The 13,431-nt window shown below is 32.2% G+C and overlaps 1 protein-coding gene across 1 annotated transcript in view; it reads right to left on the reverse strand.

Moving 5' to 3' along the window:
* Positions 1–2,825: 2,825 nt before the first annotated feature.
* The window catches only part of LOC111680235 (tyrosine-protein kinase Drl), a 47,169-nt gene continuing 36,563 nt past the window's right edge, over positions 2,826–13,431 (reverse strand). Inside the window, exons 2-4 of the mRNA XM_023441861.2 lie at positions 5,570–6,986; positions 4,898–5,194; positions 2,826–4,095 (exon numbers count right to left, since the gene is read on the reverse strand). Coding sequence (XP_023297629.2) covers positions 3,984–4,095; positions 4,898–5,194; positions 5,570–6,986 — 1,826 coding nt within the window. The 3' untranslated portion in view covers positions 2,826–3,983. The remainder of the gene's footprint in view (positions 4,096–4,897; positions 5,195–5,569; positions 6,987–13,431) is intronic.

The following is a 13,431-nucleotide window of genomic DNA, read 5'->3' on the forward strand; positions in this document are numbered from 1 at the left end:
TTTTATTGTACTTTGTGGTATTTGAAAATGTATTTGTATTATTTGTCTGCAAATTTCTTTGAATATTGTATGTAAATACGTTTTAAATATGTTTATTTATGTAAAATTTATTTCAATAAATTCACTTATTCAAATGTCACAGGATAATGTAGTTAAGAGGATTGATAATATTTCACCACCTCCAAACGTAATAGAATCTGGATTATTTGGCGTACGTTTTAAGTTTTTTTTTAATATTTAAAAACATGTTAGTTATCTTTAACTAAAAAATTCATATATGATCTCAAAACCGTTAAATTTCCCCAATAGTCCTATGCATTACATCAGTCGGCCCGACAATTTCAACGTCTTCGAGTGCCATTATGACATCCATGAAAAGTAAGCAGATTATTAATGCGTTAGAAAACTCACTAAATTAATCAAAACTGTTATCCCAGTATCAATAGTTCAACCGCAATTCTCAGCAGTTAAACCGGAAAAAACGGAAATCTGAAGACAAAAATTTCTACGTCTACGGAACCTTGCATCCTGGGCAAGACTGACAAAGTGTAATACTCGACCGGAAATTTAAATGCAGGCATCACTTAGAGGTTACGATGAATAAGGCAAATCGGTGCTGGGCGATATGTAGGGAAACTATAGGCATTAATGGGGTCTTAGTCCTATTATGACAAATTGGCTTTATAAAAGTATAGTTAGACCAATCCTAGCTTATGTTTCTATAATCTGGTGGATTGCTTTAGACAAGAAGTGCAATATTAAACTACTACGAGTGGTGCCATGTGTACTACTTCAGCCAAGGCCCATTGAAATATATTTTAGATATGAGACGGATCTTAGAGTATCTTACTTAAGGCGAACTGGCCAAAAGCAGTTATAGGATACGTCATTAATATATACTGGACACATTGAAAAGTTATACACAATCATCGTACATGGTTGATCCTATAAAAGACACAGAATATGTCGGAAACTTTAAAACGCTGTCTTTGTCAAGCGAAACATTAGAGCAAATATCCATAGAAATCCGTTGTTACACGAATGGCTCTAAATTGGCGGATAAAGTGGGGCTGGTGTTCTATATTGAAGACCCAGAAACAGAAATATACTACCGTTTACCAAATCATAACACAAGCTTCCATGCAGAAGTCTGAGCAATAACGGAATGCGTAAATTGAATTAGATTAAATATGGCGCTCACAGCGCTTCATATATTTACCCACAGTTAGAAGTCAATTAGGGCAATACAGGGGAAGAATTAAAGCCTTAACTGAATACACTCCCAGAGGTAAGGTTTACATTATATGGCTACCAGCCCATTCCTGCCCTCGAAAGGGCGAAAGCAATAGTTTTAAATGAGCAGTTAATCTGACAAACATAAAACCATTAGATGCAACAAAAGCGGAGCTTAAATTATGGGTGAGAAAATCCCATAAGGCCTCTTAAAATAATTAAACAGTGCTGTTGTCGAAGTCAATAGATACAAAGGAGAGCATGAGAAATGAGTTGGTGTTACTAGCCTATGATATGAATGTACTAGTCTTCCCCCACCCGTAATTATACCTAGAGTCTGTGTGCCAAATGTTGTTACATATGTTGTGTCGAAATGATGAGAAGTGTTTGAGATTTCCTTCATACCAATTTTACCACAGCCCGTTCTCTGTAAGTAAGTCGTCGGCTTATTTAATGGATTAGTGATTCCGCCTACCGAATACATGTCTAACTGCTGTTGCCGATTTAACAGAGACTTTCACATCTGCGTGATTGTAAAGGGTAGTGATGTTTTTGCATCTCGGGACAGCACTGGTCATTGATTAGACAGCTTCAGTAATTTCTTTATGATATGTAGTTTATAGGAACTTTAATCTGACCTAACCTAAGTCACTATGTCTATAGAGCCGTTTTATATCCTCATTTCTTTCCGTTTTCCATAACAAATTACATAAACTGTTAGAACGTTGTAGAAATTTTCACAGCGTATTCCTGTATGTCTGGAATTGAGCGAGGAGCCACGCCCATATTAAGAAAATATTAAATTAGTATATTTGAGATAATATAACAGTTAGAGTCCTCAAATTTTGTCGCAGCCACTTTAGTGCCAATATAATTATTCGGGACAAAAAGTGGGCGGCTTAGCATTAGAGGGCGTGGCACCTCCCATATAAATTAAATACAAAAACTTTGAAACTATTACAGTTAGAATCTTCAAAATTTGCAAGAGTATCATTAACATCCATATTAATATTTTGGGGAATACATTTGCAGACTATCCAGGAGGGGAGTGGCACTTTCCATATTAATGAAATGCAAAAATTCGTTTAACTGGAAAACTAATATAAATAAAATAGAAAGATTTTTATATCTGAGAAACTATAAAGACTAGAATCTTCAAATTTGAATTGAAGATCTTTGATATTCATATGAACTGTCAGAGAATAACGGATGGACTTTAAATAAGGGGCTTAGCACCTTCCATATGAATTAATTACAAAATTTCGTTTATATGGGAAACTAATAGAACAAGGTTCTTCAAATTTCGCAGAAAGAACTTTATTACACACCTGAAAAAGAGCAGATTTTCATCTGGAGGGTGGGTGCTCTCCCATAAGAATTAAATAAAAAAATTCGTATATCTGAGAAGTTAGAACTAGAAGGTTTTTATTTATATTGCTTTTAGGTTATAGCTAGTTTTCTAGAAAGTTCTTTAGTTTTATTTTATTTAATTAAAGAAAACATTTTGAATGATTGAACGACCATTGCCATAGCTTAATACTTACCGCCAAAATTTCCCATTGACTTCGTTATAAAGAAAACTCATTAGATTTATTTGTCGGACGTTAAAATGTTTTATTTTTTTTATATTTTATTTTCTTCATTTTAATTATTCTTATTACTTTTTCATATGTATTTAAGTGAGTGTGTATTTTTAAGAAGTTTTTTTCCTTTTTCATCATTATATTCTATTTTTTACAAGAAGGATACACATTCAGTGGGAACTTAATTAACTATTTAAAAAAAAATTTAAATTAAACATAAATTAATGAAACAAAAAAATATTTATATATTTATAAAATAATTAAGAAAGAAATAAAGAAAATAAATGCATAAATTATAACAAATATTTATACAACTACCGAGGAGGACAGCTACACCTGAGTAGGGGTGGGAGTGGGAAAACATAAAACGTAGGCCCAGCTCTACCTCTAACATTTAATATATATGTATGTATGTATGTCTGTATGTATGTATATGTTAATAATTTTTTTTGCCTTTAGGTTGTAGTTGAGAAAATGCTTTATGAGACTTTAAGTTCTTAAAATACTAAAGTGGAACATAAAAATTTTATTTTAGAATAGTTAAAATTTTAGGAGAAAATTTAATATGTACAACTTAGTTAAAATTAAAGTAATTTTATCGTTAAATAAATGCAGTTAAATACAAAATTTAATTAAATTTTAAAAATTCATTAGTAGAAATTTTAGTTCTTAAGTATGTACGTATGGCAGTTTAAATATAATCTTTCTCTTTTCACTTCTTAAGGAATTAATAGGTTTGTTTTTTTCTTAAGTTACTTTAAACAGAAATCGTTATCAAGTAGTGGAAGAGAGGGACGTCAGGGGGTTTGTTTGAATACTATCTACAAACTACAAAAATAATTTATTTATATTTTTTTTAATTTGTTGCAATTAACCATTTTCCACAGAATTGTTTTTTTTTCGTTTTTACTTTTGTCTTTAATTATTTAAATTTTAACTTTTTTCTTCTTTAATAATTATTTACACAAGTTATGATTATGATTAGTTTAGGATTATTTAACTGAAAATATGTATTTTTTATTTTAAATTAACATAATTAAAGAATAAAAACTTAAAAATTAATTATTATATTTATATATATATTTATAAACTTTGTATACACAAAAACTGAAATCCTTATAAACATAAAATAGTTTAACAGTAAGGGGCAAAACTTGTAGGGTTGGTTTACACATAACGTGTAATTTGTGTGTGGAATTCCGATAGACATACTTGCAGTTGACTGAACGAGGGTCGTTCTGTGGGTAATGAGGCCCAACAATAAGCCATAATGGTAAATCTGTAAAGAAAGAAAAGAGAGGGAAAACAAGGATTTAATTTAAAAGAAAATAAATAGAATTTAATTTTGGGTAATTAAATATATACTAAAAACAAAGAATTATGTTTAAAGTATTTAATTAAACTTAATTCAAATTTAATTTAAGTAAACTCTGCTTTTAACTGTAAAACATTTGAGTTTTGGTTCAGTTCTAGTTCAGTTCTAGTTCTAGTTCTGTTCTAGTTCAGTTCTAGTTCAGTTCTAGTTCAGTTCTAGTTCAGTTCTAGTTCAGTTCTGGTTCAGTTCTAGTTCAGTTCTAGTTCAGTTCTAGTTCAGTTCTAGTTCAGTTTCAGTTCAGTTCAAGTTCTAGTTTAGTTTTAGTTCAGTTCTAATTCAGTTCTAGTTCAGTTCTACTTCAGTTTTGTTTCAGTTCTAGTTCAGTTCTAGTTCAGTTCTAGTTCAGTTCTAGTTCAGTTCTAGTTCAGTTCTAGTTCAGTTCTAGTTCAGTTCTAGTTCAGTTCTAGTTCAGTTCTAGTTCAGTTCTAGTTCAGTTCTAGTTCAGTTCTAGTTCAGCTCTAGCTCAGTTCTAGTTCAGTTCTAGTTCAGTTCTAGTTCAGTTCTAGTTCAGTTCTAGTTCAGTTCTAGTTCAAGTTCAGTTCTAGTTTAGTTCTGGTATAGTTCTAAGTTAGTTCTAGTTCAGTTCTAGTTTAGTTCTAGTTCAGTTCTACTTATGTTATAGTTCAGTTGAAGTAATAGTTTCTAAATCAAATCTGTATTTTAGACCTTATTTGAACCTTAAAAAAAAAACACTTTCTCTACTTACAATTCATCTGGACAATTGAACGGCTGTGCCAATCGATAACCATCCTTAAGATAATGTTCCATTTCATATGGATCAATTTCAGCATAAGGCATTTTTGCTAACGTACACATCTCCCACATGAGAACACCAAACGACCACACATCGCTGCCCTCGTTGAAATGTTTCTTTTGTATCGCTTCCAGTGACATCCATTTGATCGGACGATTTTCACCATCGCCCAGACAATGATAGTCACCGGGGAATAGATCACGGCTCAAGGAACTGTCACACAATTTAACACGTAGCTGATCATCAATGCTGTAAAGGAATAAAGAGAGAAAGGATAAATATTTATTAGAAATGTTATCAAATTGCGGATTTAGTATGTTTAAAAGTATCTAGATCTAATTTTATAAAAGGCCGACTTTAAAACCCGATTTTTATTATTATTTTTTTTTTTTTTTTTGAAAAATATAAACAACTGTTGCTAAATATTCTAGCTTAAAAACGGACAGTAATAAGGAACTAACTAGGTCTACTAAGTAGAGAGATTTTTAATGAATTTTGGAGGAAAAAAATCGGACACATTTATATTAAATGTGAAGCTTTCAGGAAATTTTTTCAGTATTTGTTCATAAAATCAATATTATTATTATTTAAACTCAAACAAGATAAATTCTCATATATACTTACACACAATTCCTAGCAGCAATATCTTTATGTATCACACCATGATTATGCAAATGTTCCATGGCCATGGCCAATTGCGAAGACATTAAAACCGTCTGTATGGTGGTCACACTGCGCGCATACGTCGGCTCTTGCAAAAACAATTTCAAATTCCTTGTATTATTACCCGCTGTATACAGGACAAATGGTGTTGTATAATCCTCAATTGAAACACCCAATATGGAGAGAACATTGGGATGTGAAGCCTCATACAACATCATACCCTCTTGCAGCAGTAGAGTAACTTGCATTTGATTGGCATGCTGGGCCACAGTTTTAACTAGAACTTCTTGACAATCATTGTAAGTGCCACGATAAATGCGACCATAAGTGCCTTCCTGTACCAGACACGATAAACGGACACGACACTTTTGCACGTTCAGTTCATTGAGACGGCGACTAAACTCCTCTGGCTCGTGTTCATACTCGCGGAAAGGTCTGGTCAGAGTAGCATAGGTAGGTGTTATGGTGGAAGGACAGGCATATATTGAGTTGTGAGCTGTCGATGAAATGGTGGGTAGACGCTGGAAACTGGCTGTTTTTATAAGATGTACACCATGATTGGGACGTTTGGTGGGTCCCTTGGCACAGTAGGCAATCAATATGAGTGTAGTGACTAAGATTAAAGCCAAAATGACACCAATTATTAATGTTATCAGGCCACCAGTAGGTGGAGCTATTGTCTCCTTTAACATGGGATCGAATTCATTCATAATACCCACTGGCATTTCTTCTTTATTATGTCTGTTATTGTTGTTGTTGTTATTTTGGTTTATGATACTATTCCGGTTACGTGGATGATTATGATTATTTTCTTCAGCCGAGTGCTCTTCAATGCGATTCTGTTCGTGTGCTGTGTCAACCACAGACGATGTGTCATGCATAAAACCATTATTGCTAATGCCACCAACACCCATGCCAGCAAATTTCTGTTCATGTTCTCCCGTACTATATGGTTCATTGTTAACCTGATGATTGCTGTTGACTGTATTACCATTGGCATCCTCTTGTAAGCCGGCTAAACAAATTTTCTTACGTCTAAATACTAAATCTGTAACGTTGTTGGTCTGCTGGTCGAGTATGATTTCAACGGCAATGGTCACCTCTACTTCAGCATCACGCACCCCCGAACACTTCATGCCAATGGCAAATGTCTGCGGTTCCAATGGTATCTCCCCAATACGTGATATGTTCACCGTGGGACGCGGCAATACAGACGGATCCGAAGTGATTACGTTGAGACTGTAAGGCAGGGGATTATGTGCCAGGCTTTGCCATGTAAATGAGATTTCGTTAATGTTTGCCGGCACTGGTACCGCAAAGTTTAAAGCATAATCATTGACTTGTCCTTCTCGTACATAATATAATTCCGCCGAAACACCTGCAAAATAAAAACAAAACAGACAAAAATGGTTAAAGAAAATGAGACAAACATGAGGAGACGCATAAAAAATGTGTAGTATTAATAAAATGTCAGTCAACCACTCACTGGCAGTTGGGTTTCAAAAAAAATAAAATTCCAAAATATAACTCTAGATGAAATGGAAGCAAATAACTGTCTACAGTATTTAGTAGACAGTGGATAAATCCTCTGCAGCAGCAGCAAAGAAATTGTAGTATTAGTTTAACTAAATTTTTTTAGTTCTTTGGGGAGGTAAAAATTGGAATTTTCAGACAGGGATTTACATGTTATCCTTTTTTTCTCACTCTTTTTTAAAAGAAGAAAAATAAATTAAAAAACAAAGGAACGAAAAATTTTGTTACACGTAAAGGCAAAGAATTCAATTTTATTTTGTAAAAGTGAAATTGAATTTAAAAACGGAAGTTGTAAGAAATAATAGAAAGAATTGGAGCGTTTTTTAAAAAGGGGATTATATTAAAGGAGGAGGTTTTAAACTAAAGAAAATTTAAATTAAAGGACAAAAAGTGTTTACTTTTATGCAAAATAATCAGAATTAGTTTTATTTTAAATTGGTTTATATTGATCCGATTGGCAAACGGCATCGAATGCAGTGGTTAAGAAAGGTTATTTTTTAGGTTTTTTCAGAATCCAAGAAAAATATATGGCAATCCGAGCGCAATTGAAAACTCAAGGATCGTTTATCTGAAAGCGAAATGAACTTGAACTGAACTAGAATTCAACTAGAACTGAACTAGAACTGAACTAGAACTGAACTAGAACTGAACTAGAACTGAACTAGAACTGAACTAGAACTGAACTAGAACTGAACTAGAACTGAACTAGAACTGAACTAGAACTGAACTAGAACTGAACTAGAACTGAACTAGAACTGAACTAGAACTGAACTAGAACTGAACTAGAACTGAACTAGAACTGAACTAAAACTGAACTAGAACTGAACTAGAACTGAATTATAGCTTAACTAGAACTCAATCCAGTTATGCCCTCAGTTTCACAATTTGTACATTAACATTATTCTGAAGTGCTTCAGAATCTGATGAAAAAAACTCATCATTTTCAACATATTGCTAGTTATATAAATTAAAGTTTAAATTGCTTTTTTTCGTCTCTTAATGGGCTTTTCAGATTAACTACCTTAAAATAAACAAAACTTTGGACATTTTCAAGCTTTAGTAATAATTTAAAAAAGTTTTTTAATACTTCAAACGAAAAAAAAAAGTAACAATACCTGAGACTAGGATAACAACATCCTTCCTGGTCTTTTATGTTTATTTTTTATAATAAATCTCTAAACATACTTTAATCATTGTCATTCATTAATCGTTGACTTTAAAGTTTTTTATATAATTTTTTTTTGTTTAAAACTTCCCCCTGCCAAATTCAATTAGATCGAAATGGTAAACAAAATAAAATTCTAAAAAAAAGGAAAAACGAAAACTTTACTGGTGTTGAAGCTTTTGCTAAAGCTGATATTGTTTTTGTTGTTGATATTATTATCAGCAAACAACAACAAACAAATTTTCAAATAAAAAGAGGAAAAGGAAACAAAACAGAAATTGTAAAAAAGTTTTTTTTTTATAAAGCAAACGTTTAAACATCCATCATTTTTCCACAACAGTAAAAGAGAAATAAAAGGACAACATGTATCTGTAAAATGGATAATAAAATTGGTAGTAAGCAAAGCATATTTTTCACAACAAATCCCCCCTAAAGACAAATTTAACCATAACTTCCAAAAAAACAGAAATTTATAGAAATTTGTGTCTGTGTGTGTGTAAAAGTTTAGGTGTTTGTTGTTATTGTTTAGTTTTGTTACACTTATTGTAAATGCTTAACCATTGGAAAGACTGCTCGGGTTGTTAGCCAAGGAGTGTTAGGAGGGGGTGGCGGATACACAATTTTTTTAACAAGCCGCCTCTTGATAAATTTGATTACATTTCCATTATATGTCTGTATGAAATTTTTCTGTTGGTTTAGTGGCAAATCTTTATAGTGGTTAAAGCTTTTGACTGCTTCTGTGCTTTTTTTATTATTTTTCTCCTATTGGGCACGCTTGAATGATGGACAAATGTTTGCATTTTAAGGATTTATTACTTTATTTTGCTAACATTTTATTGTGTGTTTATTATATGCCAACAACACAATGCCACAAAATTTTACAGTTTATTTCTTCATTGTCCTCTATTTATTTCTCCTTCTACCAGGAAATATTTACTTTTATAAATTGAAAAACTTTTAAACTGAGTTTACGTTTGTTTTTAGTTCAGCGTTAAATAAATTATTAAAAATGATTGTTGTTTTATTTTTACAGTGTAATAAATAGATTTTTAGGGACATTAATAACAGCGAAGGTGTAAGTAATATGAGTAAAAATAAGAAAATATATTAAACTGTTATAAGTTTATTTAATTTGTTATAATAATAGAGGATTCAATTCAGAATTCAGAAAAAAAGAAAATATATTTTTAATTTTATATGAAAACTACTCAGTTTTTGTTAGTGTTTCTCACACAAAATTTTAAAGAAGAGGTTTCAGTTGTAGTTCAGTTCTAGTTCTGTTCGAGTTCAGTTCTAGTTCAGTTCTAGTTCAGTTCTAGTTCAGTTCTAGTTCAGTTTGTAGTTCAGTTTTAGTTCAGTTCTAGTTCAGTTCTAGTTCAGTTCTAGTTCAGTTCTAGTTCAGTTCTAGTTCAGTTCTAGTTCAGTTCTAGTTCAGTTCTAGTTCAGTTCTAGTTCAGTTCTAGTTCAGTTCTAGTTCAGTTCTAGTTCAGTTCTAATTCAGTTCTAGTTCAGTTCTAGTTCAGTTCTAATTCAGTTCTAGTTCAGTTCTATTTCAGTTCTAGTTTAGTTCACTCAACTGCAAAAATAATTTATTTTAAATAAATTCAAAGATAAAACCAACAAACATATTGCTTTTTATTACAATTTATTTCTTTTCCTTGAATTTGTTACATTCCTTCAAGCCTTATCAAGAAGAAATGCAAAAAATCATAGAAAATAAACAATAAGAGTTTAATAGATTTATAGAAGATAAAGTTTATTTTTCCAATTAAAAACGCATCACCTTAAATGACACAAACAAAAAATCCATAAACAGGGAGACAAACAAACTAAAAGACGAACAAAAACAGACAGACATACGGATGAATATAAAAAAAAGTAGCTAGAGCTGAAGAAAAGAAAGACGACATTGATGCTTTAAGCCTCAACACTTAAATTATTCTACCACATTCAATGGCCAAAAACTACCATACAAGTTCAAACCATATGTAGTCATATGAAAATGCCATGAATGATGATGAGGCTTCATCAATATGTTGGTTTGTAGGTTTGTTTGTTTGGAAGCTGTATATCTATGACGTTGATGATGATGATGATTATAATGCCATAAGGCTTCTTTTCTTCAATCTTTTTTATCTTTGTGCTTTTACAGCACAAACATTGGTGCCAAAGAAAATTTACACTTCAATGGTCATTATGGCTGCAAGAAAAACAACAGCAACATCACCATCAACAACACCCATCATACACCAATAGACTCTGTCAAACACTCTTTTGCCAACACCAGGGCTTGGTGTTTCTAAAAAAACATAAAACTTTAGGCCAAATATGTTGTATGTGTCTGCTAAGAGAACAAAAAACCTCTAGCAAAAGACTAAAATTCCTTTACACATTGACATTAACTTTTGCAACCAATATTTCTTTTTATGGATAAAACCAATGATGTGCTTGCTGCTCATGTGATGGAAAGTTTTCCTTCTATCGTTTCTGTTTTGTTTTAGATTTTATGTCTAAAAAATCATCAATCTATCCATGTGTGTATCTATCTATAGAACATAGTTTTGATGTGAAAAGTTAACCAAATATTACAACAATAAAAATGGTTTTAATACCCAATATGTCGGAGGAAAAAACTACTTGTGATACTAAGGATTAATTTAAACATGAACACACATGAAAATGGTAAAATTTTTTAGCAGAGTTTTGAAAGTATAAACTATTTTAAGTGAACTTCTTTTAAAAGTGTTCAAATTCCACAAGGACTACATAGACTATTGCCTTGTATATGGGCTCTGTGAACTAGATTGATGACTATTATATGGACTTGTCTGTTAACAAGTAACTACTGAGCAGCCTACTAGACTTGTCTATTGGCAAGTCGAAAGCAAAAGATTTTATGAGAACTCATGAGAGCCTCATCCGATCGTAGAACTCGAAAAATCAGTCAAAACATAAGTTTATGTTCCGTATCTAACGAATTCTAATGAAATCCAAGCTTATCGTAAAGTTTTTAATAAAATGTCATGTTTTTTGTCGGTATAACATTTTGGTTATATTCCAACTCTTGATTACATTCCTTTCAATTCCCCAATTTGTTCTCTTTCAGCTAATTTTAGCATTTTATTGGATTATTTCATTTAATATCAAGAACAGAAACTGAAAAGAATGTTGGTTGGTTTTCTAAAAACAAAATAACAACAAAAACTTGTAATAATACAGATTTTAAAATTAAAAACAACATCAAGCCAACAACTGATTTCATATGCACACAAATAAGACAACAAATACCATATGCCAACAACGCCGATGTTCAACAACACCCAGATGTTCGTGGAGGCAATTCTGAAGCTAGTGATGTATATAATTTACTATGGTAACAGCTTTTGTACCTAAAGTTGGTCAATAGTTCTTAAATAATGATTACAGTTTCCATGATATCTGAAAAGACTCCTCTTTGCATTACTTTTGGACACTAAAGTAGCGATTAAATATTTGGTCTGATTTCCACTCTATATTGCTTAAGAAACTAAAGCGGTGAGAGTGTTGCACTTATAGCTACAAATTGAGGAATAACTTTCTCGAAATATTACTTGCGGACACTTATATGAAGATTCGAACTTGAGGACTGACTTTCTTTTAGTATTACTACGACGATTGAGTTCCTCTTTGCATTACTTTGGGACACTAAAGTAGCGGTTAGATTTTCAAACTGATTTCCACTCTACATTGTTTAAGAAACTAAAGCGATGATAGTGTTGCACGTACAGCTACAACTTGAGAAAAAAACTTTCTTGAAGTATTACTTGCGGACACTTATATAAAGATTCGAACATGAGGACTCACTTTCTTTCTGTATTACTACGACGATTGTGTTCCTCTTTGCATTTCTTTGGGACACTAAAGTAGCGATAAGACTTTTAGTCTGATTACCACTCTACAGTTCTTGAGAAACTATAGTGATGATTGTGTTGCACATATAACTCCAACTGCTGTATTAATTGCTCACACTAATATGAAGAGGAAATAACTCTTTGCATTACTTTGTGTCACAAAGAGACGATTCATTTTGAAATTTCAGAAAATGACTCTTGACCCACATACTGAATAAAAATTAATACAATAACTCGTTGCAAAGCTGCTGAAAAACTAATTGATTATCTAAAGGGAAGTCTGATTTCCACATAACTATTGAGCAACTCTCTACTACTCCCAAGGAAGTCATTCGTCTCTCCATGAGTTACAAAGAGACATCCGTGCAGTTACTTAGGGATTGTAAAGAGACTACTGCCATCGCTCTCACTTACAAAGATGACGACAGTCTCCACACTCATTTACAAAGAGAATGATAGACGAATTAGAGACAACCAAGTTGTAAGGCGTTAGTGAAAACGACCACCTTTCTCTTTTACTTAAAGAGAACTCATTGACTCCTTTTAAAACTACCGGGTAAACTGTTCAACAACCGTCCAACCAAATTTGTATTTGTGGTAAATAGTTGAAAGTCTGTATGCAGCAGTAGATTTTGCCTTAAACCAAAAGTCGATAAAAGGCAAACAGAATGCCAACAACACAATCTAACACTCAACGTCATCATCTTCTAAAGAATATGAAAGACAAACTGATGCTAAAGCTCACAAAAGCTTAAAATGGTAAATTGCAAAATATGTAGTTTCTACGTAAAACATGGTTGCATATTAAATTCTATGCCACATTGAATTTAAAGATATTGGCTACAGCAAAAAGTAAATCCTTAGTAACAACATTACAATAAGAACAACAAACTACTGAATGAGGAAAACATCATGATGCATGATGCATAATAATTATTATAGTTATTGTACGATGATGATAATGGTTCAATGTTCAAGTAACAAATCTGTTGAGAGTATGTGTCGTTTGTAGATAGAAGTACACCTATGTATGTTGGTTGGCTTGTTAAGTGCAACTAAAATCGTAGCAGTTAAGACAACAATAGAAGTAACAATCAGGCAATAACCAAGAGGCAAATGTTTGTTAGACTGACTTAACAGACCAGGGCTTAAATGAATACACTTGTGATCAGTTTTAAGCAGAATAGAACAAACTATTATTAAGCTTTACCTGTAATACAATACACTGAGAGAAA

Source organism: Lucilia cuprina, chromosome 2 (assembly GCF_022045245.1).
Source record: "Lucilia cuprina isolate Lc7/37 chromosome 2, ASM2204524v1, whole genome shotgun sequence".
NCBI classification, from domain to species: Eukaryota; Metazoa; Arthropoda; class Insecta; order Diptera; family Calliphoridae; genus Lucilia; species Lucilia cuprina.